Here is a 27,793-nt window from a genome sequence, read left to right on the forward strand (position 1 = left end):
TAGTAGTATGTGTGTGTGTGTGTGTGTGTGTGTGTGTGTGTGTGTGTGTGTGTGTGTGTGAACAATGTTTGTAAATGAGTATAAGTATTTAAACTAGCATTTACCATCTTCATATGAAGAATTCTAGAATGTTTAGTGTATTTTTTCATTTCGTGGTTTGGTAGTACAGGTACAGGCATGGGGTGAGCATATCCCGTGTGTCAATTTTCACACACGTGCTCCATGTGGATGGTCCCATAGAACTTCATTAATTTCTAAACTGTGTGGGTCCGTACCGTATATCACGGCCTATAAGACGAAATTTGAACATTAAAAAAATCTGCCCAAAGTTAGGGGGTCGTCTAAACCACCAAGTTTAAAATTCTTACCTCTTAAATATTGTGGTTTAGTGTGTCAAGAGTGGTGATGAAAACATCGTAAGCCACTCACAAGGTCTTACCACTAATTATTTTATACTGAAACTTACGTTTGGCAAGCTGGATTCAAATTAAGATTACCGGTATATTAAAATAATAAAAATGTATTATAAACCTGTCTAACATACCGTAAAAGAGATTTATACCCCTATAATAAACACAGCTATCATCACACACCCCTCCCCACGCCCCCCCCCCCATTTGCCAGTGAGGAGCCGTGGAGGTGGTCAGTAATGCATACCGGTATCGGTATATTTACTCATAATAATATTTATCTCCTATAAATAATTGATTTAAATTTTATTTTTTTCCAAAGAATATTCAGTAAATGAGTGCATTAATTCTTGAAACTATCGACGGTTAATTACAGACGCTCAAGTGACGTCACTAGTGTTTACACTACACCAGCTGGTAATATTTGATGCCATTACTTGAAGTGAATTGGCCTTATTTTAAGTAACTAACTATAAATAAATACAAAAATTAAAAAAAAAGATCAAAACTGAGAAATAATATACTGTATGTATGTTGTGTTGTCAAAGTAAGAGGAACAATTGTGTAAGTACGTAATATTTTTTCACTCAAATCCTAATGAAACACTACTGGAGAACATTCCTTTGTCGCAAAACAGTTTATAAATTAAAGAAAATAATTACAGTGTGTTTAATATATTACAGTATATTATAAATAAATAAATAAAACAAATAATTCGGTAAATCTATTTAAAGTAAATGGAAAATAAGCAAACATGTTATTTACCAAGACCCTTCCGTCTGGCTCAGGGTGAGATGGAGGGGAGATAAAGAAGGCTATTTATAGCCCATCAGAAGTGACCAGTACCCTAATGCACCATAAATAATTCATTGAACATTCATTTTTTGTACATAGTATATTCAGTATATATATATATATATATATATATATATATATATATATATATATATATATATATATATATATATATATATATATATATATATATATATATATATATATATATATATATATATATATATATATATATATATATATATATATATATATATATATTTGTGTAATAAATGTATGTAGTAAGTACATACTGGTAACCTTTTTCACTCAAATCCTAATGAAACACCACAATTAGAATACGGTGGTTGCTGTTGAACCACATGTTGTATAAATAGTCACACCACCGAGACGAGGGAACACTCCCACCACGCTTCAGTGACGTCACTAGTGTTTACACTACACCAGCGGGTATAATTTGATGACATTACTTGAAGTGAATTGGCCTTATTTTAAAAAATCAAGGATGGTTGGTAAAGGACTACTGAGTCAGTGGGTAAGTGTCACATTTGGGGTACTGGTCTTATACAGCAAATAGAGCTCAAAAGCTACTTTTTAAATGGAAATTTGGGGGGGCGTCTTATGCACCCCGCCGCCTTATAGGCCGTGATATACGGTAAGCAAGAAAAAAAAAAAGCTCGTTTAGAAGCAGGCCTTACATCGGAATATGAGTGCTGCGGCTAGCCCACCCATAATTTTTCATTTGCGTATAAGTGGGTTATGCTTTGCAAATATTGAATAGGGGTGTTACAATATCAATTACGGATAAGCAGGGTTGTGAATATCGGGGTTACGAATAGCGAGGTATTCCTGTACAGTACTCTAACATTTTTACACAATGGAACTCACTCTGCAGTCAAATACATTACCTGGAGCTGTGTGAGGGTGTTTTCCTGTGTGAACATGAGGTGCTTCATCTTCTGTTGATACACACTGATCTCTTGCTGGTGCTTCTCCTCCGCTTCTCCAATTTCTACATCTTTGTGTCTGAGAATTTTGATATCTATTAGCTAATGTTTCAACATATAATATTGTATTTACTTGCACTATATTAATGTAAACTAAATAGATATCTCTAAACTAAAAATACAAATAGATTTGGCAGTTTTCATTTTCCTTCACATACGTATACTGTATAGTGAATACGCACACTACAGAATGAAACCTTATTCAAAACTCCTCACACACCATACGCATGGATGCCCCAACATCAACTCGGTCTAACACTACATTCATGAGCTTCATGCCCTTTCTATAGCTCTTTGAAGGAACAGATGCCATATCAGTGATGTTTGATGAGGGAGAGGATAAGCAGAGAACAAAGTGTGGAGAGACAGCTAGCGCACACCCAACCACAACAATAACAAACACCAGAGTGACCAAGCGTGAAGCGTGGCTCAGTAGTTACCATTTCCCAAGCGGGTAAATATGCCGAGATTTTTCCACGATAATTTTATATAACTTGGCATTTCCTGAGTTATTTATAATAAATTCCGAGAGTATAGCCGTGCTGAATTATATAAAATTCCGAGTTATCAATGGTTTACTGTACCTGAATCCTTTCCTCTATTTGTCATGACCACTAGCTTTTGCTCTCTGCTTCACTTACACTAGGTCACTAGGATGGACTTCCTTCTTCCAGTGACCACACATGGTACAAGCCATGGCGGCAGCTACTGATGCATGTACGACCTCCCTATCAGACTCGTCAGGTTCGCCGAGCACTATAGGGTACCTGGAGAGGGTGTCGGCTGCGCAGTTGTCTTTCCCTTGATGTGGAACGAATACATCAGCGTCTTCTCCTTTAGGTTGAGTATCCGTGGGTTAATGATGTCCTTGAGTTCCTTGTTCTTGAAGATCTTCGTCAGCGAGCGATGGTCAGTGGCCAAGGTGAGGTCCAGGCACCCGAGCAGGAACAGGTGGGCCTTCTTTAGGCACCAAGCAATGGCTAGTGCCTCGCCCTCCAGAGTGGAGTACAGTATAGTCACGATTTAAGAGGATTTCCTTTACACGTTTGGTCATTTACGCGGCACCTGGCCCGACCGGCAATTATTAGTTACGCGGTACATTCCATCATTTATGCGGGCAGTGGTGCAGGCAGAGTGTGCACAAGGTCGCCCAGTCGACAAAACATTACCAAGTTCTTCACCCGCCACCCACCACAGCCAGCCCAAGTCAGTGATAGTGATAGTGTGGATATGGACTTTGAGGGGTTTGACAAAGAGGCCCTGCAAGCCTCTGTGGTGGATAGTGATACAGGTGATACAAGTGATACAGGTGAGGGCCAATAATGTGACCTCTGCCTCGGAACCAACCCCCCATCCCCGTGTACCCAGCCATCTCTTCTACTAACGTAAGTGTTAAAAAACCTAATATTATTGATATTTTTCTTAAATATTAATTGTGTGTGCATACCATCATAAAATTAAGATGTTATTTTTACTACAACGTATGTATTGTGTCGGAAAAAGGGTAGTCTGGGGGTCGGCCCAGTCTGTATTTCAATTAATCCCATATGTTCTCTTATTTCGTTTATGCGTTTCTCATTTTACGCGGATCTCCACGGGTTTAATTGACCGCATAAACCAAGACTATACTGTAGTTTTTCTCAGCTGGTGTCAGGTGGCAACTGCCGCACAGAGTCAGCTTCCAGCCTCCCTTGCAACATAGGGGCGTCTCCGGCATCACGCACTGTCGGCTGTAGTCGGCGAGCGCTATGGTTGGCCACAACACGTCGTAATAACGCAGCCCCTCCACTGCTAGTTTACCCACCGCCTCCCTTGTCTCTTCGAAAATCGCCTGTAACTGGCTGTCCCAATATACTGTCTTGCTGGCGGGCTTCTTCAGAAAGTCGTGCAAGGGCTCCATCAGGGACGCGACAGCGATGAACAGGGCCAAACCAGGATTGTGTGTCGGTGTTTGAGGGCTTGGGCGGCACGCGGAATTCGGTGATGCTGCTGATGAGGTCCTGGCTTGGCTGGTAATCCTCCCAGTAGAGAAAGTACTGTAATCCGCGACCGTCATGCTCCTCCTGCAGAAGCGGAACTTGTCGGGCCTGAGAGTGACCCCACCCTTCACACATGTGTCAAGGAAATCGTACATGTGCCAGAATGTGTCGGCGATGCTGCGGTTGTATAACGTGTCGTCGACGCACTTCATTTTCCTTGGTACTTCCGCCACCATGTCGTTGAAGTGGTGGGGTATTGTTGTGGGCATGTGCACCGCATACGGTTTAAGTACAGGAGCAGGTGAATGTGGTGGGGAGGTCCTTGCATCTCAGGCACGGGGGTGCGGTTCACAGCGAATGCTGTACGCCCGAAGTGCTCAACATACCATTCCTCCAGCCTCTCCACATTCTCTTCTTTCAGCTTGCATGGGGGCGTCGTGGGTTGGGCAGGGGGGCTGGGCTCCTTTTCGATGAGTCCAGTGGCGCCGACTACTGTGGGTGCGCTGGGGAGGTCGTGCGGCACCAAGCTAAGCCCTCTGCACACAGGCAAAGACAGGTACAGAGATTGGACGCCTTTTGCAAAATACTGGCGCATTCCACGGTGACTTGGCACTCCTTGCTCCCGAGCATGTTCACGCCCCCTCAGGATACGTGGTTTACTGCGATGTGGGCCCCATCCAGGTGGTGTGGCTCTTGCCCAAGGGCGTGGACGTGTTACAGCCCGGCCAGACACACCTGTGCGCCAGTGTCTACTATGGCATGCAATTGCTGCGCCTCCTCCGCCCCACTGCAGCTGATTGACACCGTTAAACTGGCGATGTCCTTCGTCGGGCCCACGACCACAGCCATGCCCAAGGTGTTTGCGTGGGCGCTGGGTTGTACTGGTGACATGCAGACGTGTGCGAGGTGTCCCTCCAGGCTGCACTTGTAACAGGCTAAGTGCAGCGCGGGACACTTCTGGTTGCCAGCACACTTGCCACATCCGCAAGTTTGGCAACGTCGCTGAGGTCAGGCGCGAGGTGTACCGTGTTGCTAGGCGACGGTGTCTCCAGTTTAAAGTGGTGGGCTCCGGCGCCCGCCACTGCTCCCACACATGACATGGAAGCGGTTCTCTCCAATGACTCATACACTTCACATGCACTGATAATGTCGCCCATGTCTTTCAAAAGTGGGAGCTGGCACAACACTTTACTTTTCATACTGGGGTTGGCAAGCCCCATCACTAGTTTCTTTGCTAGCATGTAGTCGTCCAAGCTAGACTCACATGAAGGGGCACTGAAACCTGTACCCTGCAGCCTTCAACCTGCTCCTCACTACATACCTGGATACGTTGTCGCCGGGTTCTTGTGTGTATGTAAAAAGTCTGCCCACGCACCCACAATGCACTCTGGGCCTACAACAACACTTTCTACAGCCCTTATGGCTTCCTTCACCGTCAAGTTATCATAGACACACTTGTTCACTCGCGCATCAATGCACTGCTGCACCTCCGTGTCACACAGAAGGTGGGCGTAGCCTGCTGCCAGAGCATGTGGCCAGTTGCATCCGCAGCTGTAGTTGGCGAAGCTGAATGCCCAGGCTCTGAATTCGGTGGGAGACATGCCCATGGACACCTTGCCCGGGGCCGCCGGCGGGGCAGGTGGCTGCCCTGCTGCCTGGGCCTGCTGTGGAAGCGCAGGATACAGCAGGCCGGCTCCAACACCTTGTAAGCCGCCGTTGCTCTGTGGCGATGGTACTGGGTCAGCATTGACGACCATGTGTGGACTGCGTTCCTTGCCGCTCCAATGGTGCTAGCCTGGGAACGTCACTGTAGATGTGGGCGACGCTCCCTCCGGCCACCCGTAGAAGTACACTGTGCCATTTTAGGGTGCCAACCTGGGGGACAATGAAAGGCCGCGTCCATAGTCTGTTTATTAGCGAATGTGACAAGGGGGAATAAACATGACCACACTGCTTGGAGTCTGAGCCGGAACTGACAGTTGAACTTCCGCCATTGGCGGACCCATACACTGTTGCCAAACTGGCACATACCCCAACAAGAATGGAATTCCCATCACTATATCACATAGAAATATTTCGTTTAAGGATATCTTATTGGAAACGTTTTGTAGAGAATTTATTAAGGATCAATATGGTATCAAATTCATCTCCCTATCACAATTAGCCACGCTTGATTGAGGAAGGGGGGGTGAAAAGTGACTGTGCGACCCCCCCTCCCCCCACCCCCCAAAAAGGTTCATTTACCACACTCTTCAGCCACACCCCACCATCACAGCCTCCAACACCAGTCACATACCACTAACAGCAGAAATAAGGAGTGAGGGTCTAATTATGTGACAAATTTGCGTGTGTGTGACTGCGAGTTAAATATCAGCTGTTGAGGAGCGCTTTGCAACACTCATTTCCACTCCATCTCTCTAATCACCCACACCTTTCTGCTTTCTTACTCCATATTTTAAAATGTTATATAATGTAATGTTGAAGGAATACAACTTTGCTCATTTATACTTATACTTATCACAATCTCTCTAAAAATACTTTAGGTTTCGTGCTTATTCAAGACATCTTCAGGTCATGAGACCCACTAATCCCCCGGCCAAGAAAGGGTGACCTGACATTCCATCAGTAAGTCAGTAATATGAGACCACTAATTCCCCACCCTACCTCCACCTGACATTGTGTGAGGTCAGGTACACGAGACCCACTAATCCCCTACAGTTCCATGGGAGTGGAAAATACCAGTCTTTGCTGTAACACACAGTTTCATTCACGCCCATATCATATATATTTTTAAATTTCAAATATATTTATTTTACCAAGCTTTAAGATAAACTATTCTGGATTATTATAGTAAAAAAATGGAGTTTCTAACTTAATTAGAACTGCATTTATGGACTCCGGTAGTTTAGACTCAAGAAAAACATCCCCAGCACCCAGAAACATTCTGGGGAAGTGGGCTAGTGTCTGTGTGTGCAAGATGTCTAGTTTAGACACTCAGAAACTCTTCTCAGTAACCGGAAAATATTCCGGGGATAAGGAATTTTTCTGGGTTTGAGAAAGTCTCTTGGTTAGCCGGAAATCTTTCATCCCCGGAAGTGCTCTGCACCAATTGTTCCAACTAACAGGGATATCACTGTACCAGAAAAATTCCGGGGATGAGGGATTTTTTCTGGATTTGAAAGAGTTGCCTCGTTACCCGAAAATCTCTCATTCCTGGAAATGCTCTTCACCAATTGTTCCGGCTAACAGAGATATCACTGTATATAGACGCTTCAACAATAAAAGAAAAGCCAACCAGAAGTGTTTACATCAAGCCCTGCCACTTAAGAGTTACAGAACTTATTTAAAACAAGGAGGACGACGAGGCCGTGGGTGCATCAGTAGCTACCACCACGGCTTGTGCCGTGGAAGGCGAAGACACATTTGTTGTGGACCAGCATCTTCTGGAGGAAGAGGCCGGGCGTGACGACACTACATCCTTGACCACCGAAGGGTCAAGACGTACCTGGCGCTCCTCTCGGAGCAACCAGGTCAACTGTTATGTTGGCCCATACCAACTCCCTCCCCTGAACCCTTCTTCCCCACCGGAATATCAACAAGTTCTCGCCAGAAGTTACAATTTCATTTAGGAAAGGAATGGAACCAGTGTGAAACAGAGAACAGTGCTTAAGTCAGTGAGAACAACTCAACAGTAACAGTCGTACCCAAGTTAACCTTCACACAGTGAGGTCCCAGGTACCCAGTGATAACTGCCCGTGAGACCCAACAACAACCAGCGATGTGTTAATCCGTCTACGATAGGAAGGCCTGGGACCACACCTCACTCATATAACACCATCTGTGAGGGAATTACTACACCACGTCAGGCCCCTCATAACACCATATGTGAGGGAATTACTACACCACGTCAAGTCCCTCATATCACCATCTGTGAGGGAATTACTACACCATGTGAGGCCCCTCATAATACCATCTGTGAGGGAATTACTACACCACGTGAGGCCCCTCATAATACCATCTGTGAGGGAATTACTACACCACGTGGTCCCTCATAACACCATCTGTGCGGGAATTACTACACCACGTCATGTCGCTCATAACACCATCTGAGGGAACTACTACACCACATGAGGTCCCTCCTAACACCATCTGGGAGAGAGTTACTACACTACGTGTTTGCTGTTCATCACCTACATTAATCTGTATGTTCACTGTATGTTCCTTTACCTTTCTCTAATGAAGGTTTTTGTTAAACCACCAATGTATGTAATAAGTCATTTATGTCCAATGTATATTTTCAGCCTTCGAGCTGCAGAACTTTTTCAATAAACCGTTAATTATTATTATTATTATTATTATACAGGCTGCTACAAGCCCGAGTGTTGACCAGTGATTGGGCGGACTGCAAGAACGGCGAACCACTCGCTCTCCACCCCTACTACAAGATGCGACAGCACCTGTCAAGCCACGGAGACCTGGTCGCATCTGCCCATAATGAAGGACACCTACGGCTCATGATCCCCTCAGCCCTGAGACACGCAATGCTCAATAACCTACACGCAGGGCACCAGGGCTGAGGCTCCATGCTACGGCGGGCCAGGCAGTCAGTGTACTGGCCCGGCATAGACACGGAGGTAGAGCAGAAAAGGTGTCAGTGCCAGGTATGCGAGCCCCTGATACCCATGCCGCCACCGAAGTACCCATTCAAGCAGGTCATGGACTGATCGGTTCCAGCTGGATAGACACACGTACCTCCCATATGTGGACCGGCTCACGGGATGGCTGGAGGTGGAGCACCTACCGAGTGGCGCCACAAGCTGCAACCTGGTGTCTACCCCCAGGAGGTTTATCAAACAGTCTGGTATCTCTGAGGTTCTGTCGTGTGATGGAGGGACCAACTTGATGAGTGCTGAAATGTCAAAGTTCTTCAAAGACTGGTGTGCGATGCCTAGGGTATCGTCAGCACACTACCCACAGTCCAACGACCGGGTCGAGCTCGCTGTTTAGTCGGCCAAAAGATTACTGAAGGGCAATACAGGTCGAGGAGGCTCCTTAGACACGGACAAGGCCGCGAGGGCCCTGATGCAGTACCTGAACACACCACTGCAGGACTCCAACGCATCCCTGGCATAGTTCTTAATGGGGCAACAGCTGAGGGACTCGGTGCCCTGCGCTAGGCAGCACTACAACGTCAGTAGGTACTGAGGGAGGTCGCTGAGGAACAGGGAATGCGCAGTGGGGTGCACCAGTGAGAACATGTCGCGGAGGCTCAACCTGACCGCCCACAACCTCCTGCCACTCGCAGCGGGTCAGCGGGTATGAATCCGGAACCAGGAGTCAGGGCAGTGGGACTGGTCGGGGGTGGTGGTGGAGTCACCAGCCCCCAGACAGTACCTGATCCGCCTGGACGGCAGCGGACGAACGATGATCAGGAATCGCCGCCCACCGCCGCGCCCGAAGTCACCCCCGACATCACAACAGCACCCACGCCACCCGCCGAGAGGCCTGTGCTGACAAGGCGCGCTCCCAGGCACCTTCAGGATTATGTCTCTTAGAGGACCACTGCCCCCATATATCACCTTATGTGTTAGCATTTTGCTATAATGGGTCTATTTCTACTCTGTATCGGTTGTACAGTACAGTCAGTTCTGCTAAAACGCGATAGTTGTGTTCTTGTAAAACATCGTGTTATAGAAATTCGCGTAATAGAAATAACAGGGCATATGGAGAAAATAGGGTTAGGTGCAGATTACTCGAAATCGTAAAAAATTTAGTAGTTAGCCTAACACAAAGGTTAGCACAGTCAAAATAAATGTTACATTCATATCTAATACTGATATCATACAGTAAATGTAACCCTTTACCTTGAAAAAATATGAATATAACTTGATGGGGGAGAAGGGTGATTTTGAGGTTGATAACATCGAGCTTCACTTCAAGTATTATAGCCTTTCTTTTACGATCATCACCGGGAATGCGATCACCAGAACGCTTCTTGGAGATATTCTTCTTTTCCATATTCACAGTTAATACCACAAAATTGGAGAAATAGTAAGCAAAAATCATGTTACAGCAAACAAGCGTTCGCGTTTTACAAATATCGTTCCTCTATTCATAAATCGCGTTAGAGCCAATTCGCGTTATCAAAACACGCGTTATAGCAGAACTCACTGTATATTGAAAAGAGCCCTCGCTCATTTTGTATGTATTCAATTTGCAACTTTGTCACTTGTGTATCATTATGCTGGGTTTTGGATGGGTTCTTTGCACTAGATGGGGGGGGGGGTTGTTGGGGTGTGTGCCAGTTTAGCAACACTGTATTGGTCCCAACGGACACGGAGCTCAGTTCTGGATCAAATGTCTCACTGTGACGACATGTTTGCCCTCCCTCCCCCCCCCCCGTCACCTTCGCCAATAAATGGACTATAGATGCGACCTTTACTTATCCCCCGGGATGGCACCCAAACAATCAAAACAAGTTAATGTAGCTTAAAAATATGGAAAATATAAAACTACAGGTATAAAATAAAAAAATAAAAGGCATATGTGGGAAATTAATGTGTTATGGAGTGGGTTTTTCGTCATTTTTTGGCAATTTTGGCTTCCAGTAGTTCCCATAGGTGAATATTGCAGTTTTGGTTCTTCACAGGGTTTTCATTAACCTAACGCCCATGTTGTTTAACAGTTTATTGTACATCAAAATCAGAGAAAAATACATTCTTCGTAACCTCAGATTTCCAGTAACCAAATTTTCGTATTGGCGACTGCCTGTCTAACATAAAAATGTGAACTAAAAGAATAATTCTGCAAAGAAAAAATCAGTAAACTCCTGTGTTAAGGCCAACCACTACTGGCATGCATATATAGATTCAGAAAGGGCGGATAATAATGCAAGCAAAACCTTACAAGCCAATCAATTCATGACAAAAATAATCTTAATATTCAAGATAACACCTAGACTAGTCTTATGGTAAATGTCATAAATGAGGATGATACTTAGCTTCTGAAAAATAAAGTAGACCAAGAATGAGTACTGAAGATCAGTATGAACCTTTCGCATAAGCTGTTAGTTGGAAACTGAAGGTACAGCAATTTAAGTTAGCTTTCCTTGGACTTAAGAAGGTTCCTGGCGAACAGAACTTTGGCATGTTGATGAAGCAGTCATGTAGCTCTCATGAAACATGAGGAGTGGAAGGATAATTGGTCTACACAGAAGGAGTATAGGGGTAGGTACCCTATCAAATGACTCAAATTTTTAGATTAAATTTCATTAAGAACAAAAAGAATGACATTTACTGACACTTTAAACATATGTATACTGTAGTGCACTTACCGGAGTTCTGCACGCATATTATCTATGTTTTCTGCAGCAACTTGCCAGAGTCTCTGAACACGTTCCAACTCACTCTGAACATAGTTTCTCTCTTCTCTTTCTCTTTCCAGCTCACTACGAAGCCTAGTAAAAAGAGAAACTGTTAGAAACCTCAAAAGTACACCTTTTTTGCATAAAAAATTTAATACCCATAAACAATCCACTGGTTAATTGATAAGGCTCTCAGCTTCCAATCCATAAAGTAAAAAGTTGATCATGTGGCAAGTAAATCTTTCTCACCTAGAGGCAGGCACATGCAGAGGGGGGCTAACGAGGGTTGAGCCCCCGTTGATCCAGAAGTGCCCTATTTTTTTCCAAATAATTGATTAAATGTGTAGTTTTCAACATTTCAATTTCAGCTTAATAAAGCCAATTGCACTAATAAATAAAAAAAAAAAAAGCCATCAAGTGACTTCTAGTCTAGTTAAGAATTACCATGAATGAAGTCCCTTATTAGGATATTAAATAGTAATACTGTACTGTGTAGTAAATAACCAAACAATTCATAAGTTCACTAGTACAGTACTAAGTGGGTGGGGCTTAGGGGCAATCCTGATGTGTTGCAGTGCCACTAAGTCTCTCTCCTGTGAATGCATTTCAGTTGGACGTGAAACATTTGTGTCTGTTTGTGTTGTGGTTACACTGGCACCAGTGCTTCCCTTAATCTTTCCCACATTTCTCGTGAATTTCGTAAATCTTCAGCACCTAGATGTGAGTATCTGTGCATTAACATGTAGATACAGATATGGCATGTTATGCATTACAGTAATACCCCGCTTAACACGGTTTCACTTAGCGCGATTTCACGTATACGCGGTGCCTCGCCACAGCTGAACTTTCACTACGCGGGTTTTTTCCAGTATACGCGCAGAGTGTCCGGCTCAAGACGCTATTTTTAGATTCGCCCCACCCCCCACCCGCCACCCTGCCTGACTGCCTGCCTGTTTTAGCTCATAAAATTCATACAAATTACCCGGCCAGAATATAATTTACATTGCTGGAATTCTTACAATATGATGATCATTTTGAATATAAACATCATAGATTTTGCATTAGATATACAAATTTTAGATATAATGTTTACTCTGAGAAAATATGTTATCTTTTGTGCAAAATATATGACATTTATATTCAAAATATTCCTGGTCTTACAAGGAATCCAGCAATGTCAATTATATTATCAGAACTTTAATCTGAGGTATTATTTAATACTAAATGTTAAAATTTAGTTTTTTCACCCGACATCTCTTGAAGGGAGGATTGGTGGGGGGTGGGGGGGAGGGTTGGGACTGGCCACCACCTGGCATGGTTGGAAGAGGGAGGGAGGCAAGGTGGGGTACTTTGATTGACAGATAGTGTCGTGAAGAATATTTTTTTTTTTATTAACTGAGTCAGTGGGTAAGTGTCACATTTGGGGTACTGGTCTTATACAGCGAATAGAGCTCAAAAGCTACTTTTTAAATGGAAATTTGGGAGGGCCGTTTTATGCACCCAGACGCCTTATAGGCCGAGATATACGGTATGTTGTAGTAAAAATAACATCTAAATTTTATGATGGTATGCTCACACAATTAATATTTAAGAGAAATACAGTCACCAGGTTAATGTCCATTCAAATAATGGACTCAAATCCCTCCCCCCCCCTCTTCCCAGCTCACTAGCTCCTACCTCTCTGAGAAATGTTTGGGCGAAACCACTAGATTTTAACGTTTAGTAATAAATAATACCTCAGACTAAAGTTAGGATAATATAATTGACATTTCTGGATTCCTTGCAGGTCAGGAAATATTTTGAATGTAAACTTCATATATTTTGCACAAAAGATAAAATATTTGCTTTGTGTAAACCAAATTATTACATTAGATCTACAATTTGTATGTCTAATGCAAAATCCATGATGTTTATATTCAAAATGATCATCATATTGTAAGAATTCCAGCAATGGAAATTATATTCTGGCTGAGTAATTTGTATGAATTTTATGAGCTAAAACAAATATCTTCAGGTATTAAAAAAAATATATTCTTCACAACACTATCTGTCAATCAAAGTACCCCACCTTGCCTACCCCCCTCCTCACACTCACGCCAGCTGGGTCGGTTGGTCCCAACCCTCCCCTCCACCCCCCACCTTCCCTCCCTACCAGAGAAATGTTCGGGTGAAAAACTAGATTTTAACTTTTAGTAATAAATAATACCTCAGACTAAAGTTAGGATAATATAATTGACATTTCTGGATTCCTTGCAGGTCAGGGAATATTTTGAATGTAAACTTCATATATTTTGCACAAAAGATAAAATATTTGCTTTGTGTAAACCAAATTATTACATTAGATCTAAAATTTGTATGTCTAATGCAAAATCCATGATGTTTATATTCAAAATGATCATCATATTGTAAGAATTCCAGCAATGTAAATTATATTCTGGCCGGGTAATTTTTATGAATTTTATGAGCTAAAACAAATATCTTCAGTAAATAAACAAAGAAATATTCTTCAAGGACACTATCTGTCAATCAAAATACCCCACCTCCGCCCTCCCTCCCTTCCTACCCCCCACCCCCCTCCCTACCAGAGAAGCGATTGGGAGAAAACAGTATATTTACATTTTTAGTAATAAATAATAACCCAGACTAAAGGTAGGATAATATAATTGACATTTCTAGATTCCTTGCAGGTCAGGGAATATTTTGAATGTAAACTTCATATATTTTGCACAAACGATAAAATATTTGCTTTGTGTAAACCAAATTATTACATTAGATCTAAAATTTGTACCGTATATCTCGGCTTATAAGACGGAATTTGAACATTAAAAAAATCTGCCCAAAGTTAGGGGGTCGTCTAAACCACCAAGTATAAAATTCTTACCTCTTAAATATTGTGGTTTAGTGTGTACGGAGTGGTGATGGAAACATCGTAAGCCACTCACAAGGTCTTACCACTAATTATTTTATACTGAAACTTACGTTTGGCAAGCTGGATTCAAATTAAGATTACCGGTATATTAAAATAATAAAAATGTATTATAAACCTGTCTAACATACCGTAAAAGAGAATTATACCCCTGTAATAAACACAGCTATCATCACACACCCCTCCCCACGCCCCCCCCATTTGCCAGTGAGGAGACAAGAAAGGGAAAGTGACCGCGAGATTGGGCTATTTTTAGCCGTGGAGGTGGTCAGTAATGCATTATCGGTATATTTACTAATAATAATACTTCTCCTATAAATAATTAATTTAAAATTTATTTTTTTACAAGGAATATTCAGTAAATGACTGCATTAATTCTTGAAACTACTGACAATTAAATACAGACGCTTAAGTGACGTCACTAGTGTTTACACTACACCAGCTGGTAACATTCGATGCCATTACTTGAAGTGAATTGGCCTTATTTTAAGTAACTAACCATAAATAAATACAAAAAGTAAAAAAAAGATCAAAAGTGAGAAATAATATACAGTCAACCCTCACTTTACGCGGTCCCACATTCCGCGTTTCCACGTTTACACGGTGCCCTGCCAGAACCCAGGATGCTCACATTCCGCGGTGGGTGTACCCCTTTACACGGGTGAAGTATAATTTTTTTATTTAGCTCATAAAATTCATACAAATTATCCGGCCAGAATATAATTTACATTGCTGGAATTCTTACAATTTGATGATCATTTTGAATATAAACATCATAGATTTTGCATTAGACATACAAATTTTAGATATAATGTTTACTCTGAGTAAATATGTTATCTTTTGTGCAAAATATATGACATTTATATTCAAAATATTCCTGGTCTTACAAGGAATCCAGCAATGTCAATTATATTATCCTAACTTTAGTTTGAGGTATTATTTATTAAAATTTAGTGGTTTTCCCACACATCTCCTTGGGACGGTTGGTGGGGGGTGGGGGGAGGGAGGGACCGACCGACCATCTGTTACCCCGTGAAGAATATTTTTTTTTTTTATTAACTGAAGATATTTGTTTTAGCTCATAAAATTCATACAAATTACCCGGTCAGAATATAATTTACATTGCTGGAATTCTTATAATTTGATGATCATTTTGAATATAAACATCATATATTTTGCATTAGACATACAAATTTTAGATAAAATGTTTTCTCTAGTAAATATGTTATCTTTTGTGCAAAATATATGACATTTATATTCAAAATATTCCTGGTCTTACAAGGAATCCAGCAATGTCAATTATATTATCCTAACTTTAATCTGAGGTATTATTTAATACAAAATGTTAAAATTTATTTTTTTCACCCACTCTTTCTCTTGAAGGGAGGATTGGTGGGGGGTGGGGGGGAGGGTTGGGACTGACCGCGCGGTTGGAAGAGGGGGGGAGGCAAGGTGGGGTACTTTGATTGACAGATAGTGTCGTGAAGAATATTTTTTTTTTTATTAACTGAAGATATTTGTTTTAGCTCATAAAATTCATACAAATTACCCGGCCAGAATATAATTTACATTGCTGGAATTCTTATAATTTGGTGATCATTTTGAATATATACATCATATATTTTGCATTAGACATACAAATTTTAGATAAAATGTTTTCTCTAGTAAATATGTTATCTTTTGTGCAAAATATATGACATTTATTTTCAAAATATTCCTGGTCTTACAAGGAATCCAGCAATGTCAATTGTATTATCCTAACTTTAGTTTGAGGTATTATTTATTAAAATTTAGTGGCTTTCCCCCAAAAATTTCTCAGAGAGGGAAGAGCCAGCAGTGTAGTGTGAGAAGAGGGGGAGGGAGTTGAGTCCATTATTTGAATGGACATTAACTTGGCGACTGTATTTCTCTATTTCTCTTAAGTATTAATTGTGTGCATGTACCATCATAAAATTAAGATGTTATTTTTACTACAACATAGTTATGTGTCTTCAAAAAGTGGAGTTTGGGGGTCGGGCTGGTTTCTATTGGAATTAATCCCATATGTTCTGTTGTTCACTTAACGCGGATTTCACTTAACGCGGGACCCTCTGGGTTCTATTGACCGCGTTAAGTGGGGTACAACTGTATATGAATTTAGCTTCGGGTTTTTTGGGAGGCTCTAAAACCATTAAAAACAAACCTAGAGAGCTGAAATTTTCATATGTTGTCTTGTAGCTTAGACATAGAGCTTTCCAAAAAGGTATAGCATGCCAAGATCAGATGATGATCAAGGTGTACACAAATATTTAAATGAACAAATGAAATTAAACATTAGTTTACATTCAAGTTTCAACATAAACTTTATAATCTTTATTTACTTTACGAAAAGACAGAAAGTATTAAACGAATCCAAAAACTATAGTACTGTATAGCATAGGTAGCAAATAGCATCATGCCAAGATCAGATGATGATCAACTTATCAAGGTGTATACTGTACTGTACACAATTTTACAAATAATTAATTTGCATTCTCATACAACCTATCGGCCTTATTCATTATTCATGTAAATATGCAATACCAACCACATACACATTATACCAGTGCATTTATATATAACTTATTGTTGGTCTTAGTCATGTAAATATACAGAAAACCCTAAACTTTAATGAAAAGTAAGTTTTTAGAAAAATTTGTTTGGCGCACACCTTGGATGACATCCTGGTTATGAACTTATGCAGTACTTAGCATAACCAAATATATTGACACAAAAAAATCCTAATTAAATTAACAAAAAAATGAGAAATGAAATTATACATTAGTTTACAATTACATTCTATGATTCTTTCAACATACACTGACAGTCTTTATTTGCTGTAAAAAAAAAAGTATTAAACTTTAATAATCGAAAAATTCCATTCACTCCGGCTGCAGTGGTTGGGCCTTCTCCATCACCTCGACGTGATGCTGGTTGCCCTTCATAAACATCAGCCTCTCAAAGTTGCCATCTGACAGGGTGGCTCTCTTGGCCCTCAAGATATCTTTGCACGTACTAACACGCAGTCAGCCAAGCGTACCTGACTGGCTGTTGGAGACACACGTCATGTATAAATTTTGTTAGCGGACTTAAAGTTAGCGGAACTAAATTACGCGGAAGCTAATTGGTCCGCTAATGGTTTCCAAAGTTAGCGAAAACGCTAATCCACTAACGAGAAAGTTAGCTTCGCTAATTAGCGGATTAGCGGAGCCGTGCCCACCACTACCTGTATGTTGGCCTGGCGAGTTAATGCTAGGCATTTACAAACCTAGGTTTAAAGCTAGACGTCGCATTCTGGATTATATCACATAAACTGGTTTTTAGAATAAAATGGCTTTTTTTCCTTCAACAATCCCATTTTGTTAATGAAATGTAGACTTATATTTTTTTCTGGATGTGTCCGTCGTTCATTATGTATTAAACATGCTCACCACCATTAAAACAAACATTACTCAAGATTCTCATAACATTTGGTATATATTTGTACTCCTGATTATTGAAAAATAAAATTTAACAATTTAAAAACTACATACATTACAGCATACAGTACATATATTTCTTAGTAATATTTGCATATAATTTTTTTTTAATAAAATGTGTATGTAACACTAAAAACGTGTGTATATTTTCTTCACGTCTTGCGGCTCTCAAACATCTGAAAATTATCGTATGCGGCTCTAATTTGAGATCTAACCAGAAAAAAAATTAAGTAATTCCTGGGAGAATATGCGCCATGTGTTTGGAGGTGGCACATTACTCACTCTCTCTTGTCAGTGGCATGAGGATGTGCCCAGTCTATGCATGGGACAAAACTTCCCATGTTGTCATGACTCTTATGAGCTACCTCGACATTACTTACAAGTTTTCGTGAAGTTAACTTGGTGGCTGGTGGTAGCTGGTGACTCACAGAGGGTAGCAGCTGGACCTAGTAGCCAGGCTGATAACCTGATTTACCGGCTGGTTGCATCCAGGGATTTGCTGTGCATGCACACACTTGGGGAAACCAACAAGACAGGTACCATAGTCCACACTGGCTGGAGATTCCAGGTAGCCCAGAGTTCGCTGACCAGGCTACAAAATAAGTTAAGGAGTGTAACTATGTGTGGGGAACGTAGTGGCTCAAACTATATAACCTGAGAGAAACTCATCCCGTGCTGGTTGGAGTCACATACTCCTGGTTTGCACAGTGACCTGACACACTGATGTACTGCGCACAGTATGGTCATCCTTAACCCTTAGGCCCCGGGTGACGTTCCAGAACGTCCGACCAGCGAGCCCCGGGTGACGTTCTAGAACGTCCGCCTATTCGCAATTTTTTTTATTATTATTTTTGGGGGTACTGCCAGCAGCAACCTAACCCAGGGCTTGAGGGTTAATATCTCTTCAATTCGTATTATGCTGCATAACATTCAAATCCACCGCACTTGTAGAGAGTCACAGAAAATGGTAGAAAATGGGAAACTTTTGTAAGGGATAACTCACCTGTTGTATGTTGTTTTATACGAATTGTACCAATGTACGGGCATATAATATTAAGTGTATGTACTGATAGTATTAAGGAGAACTCAAGGTATCTATATGATGAATGGGAAGGTCCAATTGATACGGACTAGTATACCGTGTGTAGACCGTGTCTGAAGGTCATAATATTTATGTCTGTGAACGATTAGTAAACGTAGCTACCTCAGGTATCAGATGAAAATATATGAGAACAATGATCTGGAAAAAGGATAAATGTATCAGACCTACGTGAAGTGTTGGAAGTGATCCAGAAACTAAAGAAAATATCTTGTATACCTCGGTGTGAGCTTAATACACCTCGTTACCCCAAGTGACGATTAACCACGAACAATGCAATGAGCAGAGAATCTTATGAATGTGTTCAACGACTGGAACGTGTGAGGGGAGGATCCCCAAATACAGATTGAAGTGAAGTGGATAAACCCACGCCAAGAAAACAGGAGCCTAGGCCTTTGTTCTATGTTGGCGCCCAAGATGTTAAAGTTTTGAGTTAATGATATAGCCCAATTAATTTTCTCACGAACTGGCAAACCAGACACTTACTTTAGTATGTAATTTAGATTTAAGGAATGTAATTATAAGGCATGAAGTCACAATATACAGGTGTATATGTGCAAGCTAAAATAATGTCAAGGTGAAAATTAAAGATCGGCACCTATAGGCCCTGGGAGAGCGGGATGCCACGCCATAGTATCAGTCCTGGAGTCGTCTCTCACCCAAGCAGGTGTACGCCGAGAATGTAGGTAGAGTCCCCAGTGAGGTCGGAGGAATGCTTGGCCCAGCCATCATCGCCATACTTTGAGGCACCCAAGTGTTACTGTGGGGAACACTGCTGGCCACCATGCAAACTCCCTTCAGGCCCATGGACATCCCACATATCATCATCCAGACAGAAGACAATGATTGTCTTATATGAGATGCTTCGCGGTCGCCACTTAAACGACCCCATGATACCGGACGCTGGAATAGTCCTGGTATGATTACCTGGGAAGTATCCCATCTACCTAGCAAGAGTAGAGTGTGAGCGGGGTACCTATCATGTGTACCTGGATAATACCAAGGAGTTCCATACTTGTAGGTGTGGAGCAGGGGTCACCAAACTACGGCCCGCGGGCTGGATCCCAAGTCCTTCCCCGGCTCGTGGTAGCTCCGCCTACGCTCTGACGTTACCAGAGCTTTCGTTCTGGCTTGCAAGTATTGAACAGAATGATTATGCGGCCCGCGCTCGTCATTCTTTCAGTTATCCGACCCACTGTGAAAAAAGTTTAGTGACTCCTGGTGTGGAGTATAACTGATATGTGGTGCTATGTAAATGTTTGTGCTATCTGATGTTTTTGGGTGATATGGTAAGAAATAATGACCAAGGTAAGGAGGTCAAAGATTTGTTATGAAGAATGAAAATTTTAATTGGAGACGTTGGAGAAGGTCGTGTATTTGTGTCAGGTGTAATGACCTTAATAGTAATTATTTTGACGAAGGTCAACTAATTTTGTATTGTGACTGAATGCAATATTTGTTGATTAGGAAATAAATTAGTTAAGTCATGATTGATGTTTCATCCTTCCTTCCACTCTTGATTTGGTCAATAAAAAACCAAACCCAATGCCTGGCTTGCTCTGCCAGCTACCTAAACAAGCTACATACTGTCCAGGGGGTCTGGTGGCAGCAATCTTAAAGTTAAGAGTAGCTGTAAGTTATCCACTTAGGATTAGTGACCCCATAATGGGCAGTATACTTAGGCAGAATTATCTCTGTCACTCTCACCCTCGAATAACGTTAACGGGAGTCAACAGCTTCTGGATGCAACTGAGTGAATTCATTTATGGTGTGGTGTAGCTTGACAGGTTATGGAAGACTAAAATCCCATGGTACTAGTGAGTAGAGTAACTTTTGGCTTCTTAGTAACTGCTGATTCTCTGTCAAGTGATTTCCACTTTCATGAACTATGAGTGTATGTAGGTTGCTTAACCAAGTCTCAGTGTAAGGTTAACGGCACATCGTGGTTGATCTTATACTCTGGACATGAGGTGTGCTAAGGGATTTATTTGGTGCTATGCATGTGGTGTAATGGTGTACTGTATTGACTTTAATGGTGTACTGACTTTAAAGGTGCTCACATATTGACTATTGTCGCTATGCATGGTTAAGGATATGGCGGAGGAAGCACCCATGACTTATGAGTACAGGATGAAAGTACAAATTAATTCAGCTAGTGAACTGTCCCCCTGTCAAGTCATGAGTGGCTCGTCGGCTGCAACACTAGTCTACATATAATTTTCCTGTTTTATGTATGTGAAGCTAATTGGGCTTTGATGATATCCCTCCCCATAATATTTTATGATTATCTTGTTGGGTATCAGGCCATTATCAGTGGCGGATCCAAGGGGGGGGGGGGAGGCACCTGGACACGCGCCCCCCCAAAAAAAATATAATAATAATAATAATTTTTCTGCTCACCTGAGTACTTTTGTTTTTGTTTTGTGGTGGAGCACACATGTTGGTACTTGAAGAGGAGGAGAGGGTGGAGGGAGATGTGGGGGTGGAGGGAGATAGGGCAGTGGAGGAGGATGGGTGAACTGGAGGGAGGACACTCAGAACAGGGGCTGGGAGAGGGATTTGGATGGGTGCGGGAAGCGTGAAAACAAAGACTGTTGGTGAAGTTCCTGGTTTCTCATCCACATAGCAGCAAGGCTCAGCTGTTTTTTAGTTTTTATGGTCATTGTATCTTGGATATAGTAAATATATATAAATGCCTCACAAAAGGTAAAATAATCCAAATGTAGAGTTGTATTGTAACGACCACGGTCTTACACGTCAGTTAGCGCCAAAATCAAATGATTCATATTACGCTCAATAGCCCACAAAACATGTAACTCGGCTTTCGTTGAGTCCTCCATCTGAGGAGTCCGTTTTCTCATCACTGCAAGACACCTCAGTCCTCCATTATCCCATTTTCTCACACTTACTGAAACCAACCTCTCTATAAAATGAATTTGAGTGTGAGAGAGAACACCCTTGTTTTGAGTCAACTTAGATATGGCTGTTTACAAGTGGAACATTCAAGATCCATTGTGAGTGGGGTAGAACGCTTCAACTGTCCTTATTGTTAGTAAAACGTGTCAAGTAAGTGAGTGTCGAGTTTGCCAGCTCGAGTGGCGTATTTTATGTCGTCCGTAGGGGTATCCATGAGTTTCTGATCGCGCCTGAAGTTATATCATTTTGTCGCCCCGACATCAGAGAATCTGATGTTTATAGTTTAGTTAGTGTCAGTTGTCTATTTAAGAAAGTCATTAATCTCCTGAACTATTCTGTCAACCGGCATAATCTCCAAGATCTAACATCTCCCCGTGAATAGCTCCTTGTTCGCCTCAGGCCTGAGCTTGCAGAATTAATGTTATCAACGTGTATATTCCACCTTTTCCTGGCAAGCTCAACCTCTGATTAGATTATATGAATAGACATAGGAAATTACCCTGATCAGGAACACCGGAGTTCATAACTAAGTATACAGTGATCCAAAATGGTAGAGAAGTTATGTTGTTGGTACGAACGACCTTTCTGATATGAATATGGGGGCCCAAGCTGCCCCGCGGGTGCACATATATACCTCTACATGAGGGAGAATCACGCATTCGTGACTCTTCCTCAACGTCTCTCCAGGTATGTTAATGTGTGTTCCCCGCTGCCTATTAATTCAGTTTAACTTAGTCAATTTTGGTGAATATCAGTGTTCATGTGTTAACATAGTGAATTCTGTGCCAATTAAGTCGAGTAACGTAGAGATTTAGATATCGTCTGAACCGTTGCCAGACGTATGTTTTGTATAGTTGAAGTTAGACATTTACGCATTCGTGACTCTTCCTCAACGTCTTTCCAGTGTGTTCAGCTGAATACTCATCGGCTAACGTGGGTCGGTAACCGGGTTGGACGATGCCGTTAATTCGACGGGATTAAACTGGGAAGTCCGTTTCCTGCAAATCAGGCACCAGCTCCCTGGGTGTGTGTCGGTCTACAACCGACCCCTAACAGCGATCTTCATTTGTTGTAGAGACCAGCGTTACCCTGGGGCACTCCTCACAGTTACATGGGCCTAAGTATTATTGTATCTTGTTTGGGGGATAACTAGCCGAAATATAGCATCCCAGGTTAAGTATTGAACCACTGAATGAAAGTTACAAGTGCCATGTTGTTCCTTGCGAATTAACAGGAGGTATTGTATGTTGCGATAATTGTGGAGTTGTCCAGTGTGCTATGTATTCATTGGTAGTGACCATGAAATGGTAATCTGAGAGTATAATGATATAACTAAGAAGTGAAGAGTTAATTTGCTACTTGGTAAGGTAAGACCTGAGGGTCCAGTGATATCTGGTGTATACCCAGTACTGAATATCATTTGGCAGTGATAATACCACAATTGTCGATTGAAGTAATAAGTATTTGGAGGTATTTAATGAGGTAATAAGTTCTTGAAGTGTTTGATGACTTAATAAATAAATTGCAGTTCTGTTTTGTCTGAGTGAATCTAAGATGCATCTTATCCAAACACTGTGTTAATAAATATTGAATTAGTAATCTACGAGTATCACCACTCTATCCTTTCCCACGTTGGTTCTCAGAAAATTACTAACTCACGTGCCTAGAAGCTCGCTACCTAACAGTTAACTAAGATATGTTATATTCTAATAAAATCCTGGGTGGTGGCAGGTCTACCATTGTAAGTATAATAAGTGTGGTAATAAGAAAGACATGGTTTCCCAGGTTAATCCATGGTTTAGAATATAACTAGAACAAAATATATGGAAGAGATTATAATATTTATGAAATGAATAGAAAGAACATTGACTTGGGAAATATATGCAGAGAAGCATAAGAGTTACTTATATAAGAATATATAAGAATATAAGGTATATAGAGATAAAGAACATATAAGACTATAAGCAAGAATATATAAGAATAAGTATATATGTAAAGAATTGAAGAAGGATAACTATATAAAACAGGATACTCATTGGAAAGAATGCTACAACGAACATATAAGTATATGAATGAATAAGAAGACTAACAGAAAAGAATATCTGGATGGTAAATTATAAAAAGAGAAAACTCGGCCCATTACAGTATCAGGAAAAAAAACAATAATGTTTACACACATGGCGCTTGCTGGTCCACTGGTTTTTGTTCAGGACAAGTGGTGCACTTCCTATGTTTGGGTTCGTAACCCAGGAGAGGAGGTAGCAGGTAGCGGAGATGGCAGAAGAGGAGGGAGGCAGAGTAGGAGGGAGGAGAAGGCAACTCACTTCCGGTGTTCGTTTGTCTGCAATCCATTTATAACTACAATATGTAATTTCATCATAATTCCCATATTATTTAAGTTCATTTTGTGCAGGGTTAATAAAACATTATCAAAACTGCCTGTTTTCCTAAAAAACAGTTTTTGTATTAAAGTCCAGAACGCGACGTCTAGCTTATACCTGCATATGTATATGCCTTGCATTAACTCGCCAGGCCAACATACAAGCAATTAAAACATCAAATAATTACTAAAAATGCAACATTAAGAGGACACGTCGCAACCTGGCATTTAATTGCAATTCTCAAAACCCCCTCCCGAACCCTCCATCGCACGCATTGCTACCATCATATCTTGCCCTAGAGCAAGCAGTAAACAAATGTCAACTCTCGAGGGATGGAGATGGGTGGGATATCGACGTCGCATTCTGGACTTCATCACAAAAACTGTTTTTAAAAAAAAAGCCGGTTTTCTGGTAGACTGACTGACTGATGATTGGTGTTTCAATGGAAACCTGACCAATCCAGTTTCTGACATGGTAGGAGATTATATTTGACCTGGTTTATCTTTAATCCTAGGTTTTGAAATAGAACTAGTGTACATTGGGTCACCCCTTGACAGTCTTCGAAAGAGTTTCCCACTATCAGCCAATTGTCTAGATAAGCAAAAGTTCTTATGCTCTCCTGCGCAAGGATCTCTCTGGGGATGTTTGCCAGTTTTGTAAACACTTTTGGCGCAATTGTCAGGCCGAATGGCATCACTGCGAACACTAGAAACTTTCTGTATCTGGGAGCAATAGGTACATGATAATAGGCATCTTCGAGATCCACCCTTGAGAATCCAAGCATTAAGCAGAAGTAGATGCCTCAGAAGATCGTAAATGAGCACCATTAAACTTCTTTTGGTAATGAACTTGTTCAGGACAGACAGATCTAAATCCACCTCAACTTGTCGCTGACTTTCTTGGGGACTGGGAACAGGCGGGACATTAAACACTTCTCTGACTGCTACAGTTCTATCACACCTCTGTTTAACAGTTGAATTACATATTCTGTGAGTAAGGGGGTTGGTTTCTGACCCGTTTTTGGTAACGTAGTGGAGGGCGCCTCAACCAAGTCCATGTGAGGCCCCCTTTGATTGTCTTGTAAGCCCATATGGAAGAAGCCCACCTGTTTTCCCAACCCCCTAGACGACCCAGCTGTCTGGCTTCATTGGAAGGGAGTGGTCGCTGATGTGGTGGAATAAGGTCTCATTCCACTTCTGGACAAACGGCCACCCCTACTACGTGTTGAATTGTTACCGTATATTCGGCCTATAAGGCGTCGGGATGCATAAGACGGCCCCCCAAATTTCCATTTAAAAAGTAGCTTTTGAGCTCTATTCGCTGTATAAGACCGGTACCCCAAATGTGACACTTACCCACTGACCCAGTAGTCCTTTACCAACCATCCTTGGTTTTTTAAAATAAGGCCAATTCACTTCAAGTAATGTCAGCAAATGTTACCCGCTGGTATAGTGTAAACACTAGTGACGTCACTTAAGCGTCTGCTATTTACCGGTAACTGGAACTAATGTTGGTGTCAAGCAAAATTTTTCCATTTACTTGAAATGGATTTACCGATTAATTTGTTTATTTATTTATTTATAATATACTGTAACATATTAAACACACTGCAAGTATTTTCTTTAATTTATACGCTTGCTTCGCACAAGACGATCGGTGGTGGGAGTGTTCCCTCGTCCCGGTGGTGGGACTGTGTTCCCACTGTTTATACAACAGCTACCACCGTATTCTAATTGTGGTGTTTCATTAGGATTTGAGTGAAAAAGATTACGTACTTACTACATACATTTATTACACAAATATATATATATATATATATATATATATATATATATATATATATATATATATATATATATATATATATATATATATATATATATATATATATATATATATATATATATATATATATATATATATATATATATACAGTTGTAATTTCACTTAATCGCTAGTCAATTGAACCTAGGAGGGTCCTGCTGTTAAGTGAAAACCTACAAGTTATGAATAACAGAACATATGGATTATCCCACAGAACCCAGCCCTAATTCCCCCAAACTCCACTTTTTGGAAGACGCTAACTATGTTGTAGTAAAATAATATCTTAATTTTATGATATATGCACACAATTAATACTTAAGAGAAATAGAGAAATACAGTCGCCAAGTTAATGTCCATTCAACACGTAATCAACTCTCCCCTTCTCACACCACACTCACTTTCGGCTCTTCCTCTGAGAAATTTTTGGGGAAAAACCAGTATAGTAATAAATACAATGCAAAATCTATGATGTTTATATTCAAAATGATCAGCAAATTGTAAAATTCCAGCAATGTAAATTATATTCTGGCCGGATAATTTGTACGAATTTTATGAGCTAAAAACAAATATCTTCAGTTAATAAAAAAAAATATTCTTCGAAACTATCTGTCAATCAAAGTACCTCACCTCCAACCGCGTGGTCAGTCCCAACCTCCCACCCCCCACCAATCTCCATTCAAGAGTTTTAACATTTAGTATTAAATAATACCTCAGATTAAAGTTAGGATAATATAATTGACATTGCTGGATTCCTTGTAAGACCAGGAATATTTTGAATATAAATGTCATATATTTTGGACAAAAGATAATATATTATTTAGAGAACAATTTTTATCTAAAAATTGTATGTTTAATGCAAAATATATGTTGTTTATATTCAAATGATCACCAAATTATAAGAATTCAGCAATGTAAATTATATTCTGACCGGTAATTTGTATGAATTTTATGAGCTAAAACAAATATCTTCAGTTAATAAAAAAAAATACTTCACAGGGTAACAGATGGTCGGTTGGTCGGTCCTCCTCCCCACCCACCAACCGTCCCAGGAGATGTGTGATAACCACTAAATTTTAATAAATAATACCTCAAACTAAAGTTAGATAATATAATTGACATTGCTGGATTCCTTGTAAGACCAGGAATATTTTGAATATAAATGTCATATATTTTGGACAAAAGATAACATAATTACCAGAGAACAATTTTATCTAAAAATTGTATGTCTAATGCAAAATATATGTTGTTTATATTCAAAATGATCACAAATTATAAGAATTCCAGCAATGTAAATAATATATTCTGACCGGTAATTTGTATGAATATATGAGGCTAAAACAAATATCTTCAGTTAATAAAAAAATAATCTTCATGACACTATCTGTCAATCAAAGTACCCCACCTTTCCCCCTCTTCCAACCGCGCGGTCAGTCCCAACCCTCCACCCCCCACCAATCCTCCTTCCAGGGTTTTAACATTTAGTATTAAATAATAACTCAGATTGTTAGGATAATATAATTGACATTGCTGGATTCCTTGTAAGACCAGGAATATTTTGAATATAAATGTCATATATTTTCACAAAGATAACATAGT

At 40.8% G+C, this 27,793-nt stretch overlaps 1 protein-coding gene across 3 annotated transcripts in view; it reads right to left on the minus strand.

The window, feature by feature from the left end:
• The window catches only part of LOC121855926 (dynein regulatory complex subunit 4-like), a 296,945-nt gene that overhangs the window by 226,416 nt on the left and 42,736 nt on the right, over nt 1–27,793 (minus strand). For all 3 annotated transcript variants that reach the window (XM_042351134.1, XM_042351133.1, XM_042351135.1), the window contains exons 3-4: nt 11,525–11,647; nt 2,114–2,231 (exon numbers count right to left, since the gene is read on the minus strand). In XM_042351134.1, coding sequence (XP_042207068.1) covers nt 2,114–2,231; nt 11,525–11,647 — 241 coding nt within the window. The remainder of the gene's footprint in view (nt 1–2,113; nt 2,232–11,524; nt 11,648–27,793) is intronic.

The sequence above is a fragment of the Homarus americanus genome, unplaced genomic scaffold, assembly GCF_018991925.1.
Source record: "Homarus americanus isolate GMGI-L3 unplaced genomic scaffold, GMGI_Hamer_2.0 scaffold19117, whole genome shotgun sequence".
NCBI classification, from domain to species: domain Eukaryota; kingdom Metazoa; phylum Arthropoda; class Malacostraca; order Decapoda; family Nephropidae; genus Homarus; species Homarus americanus.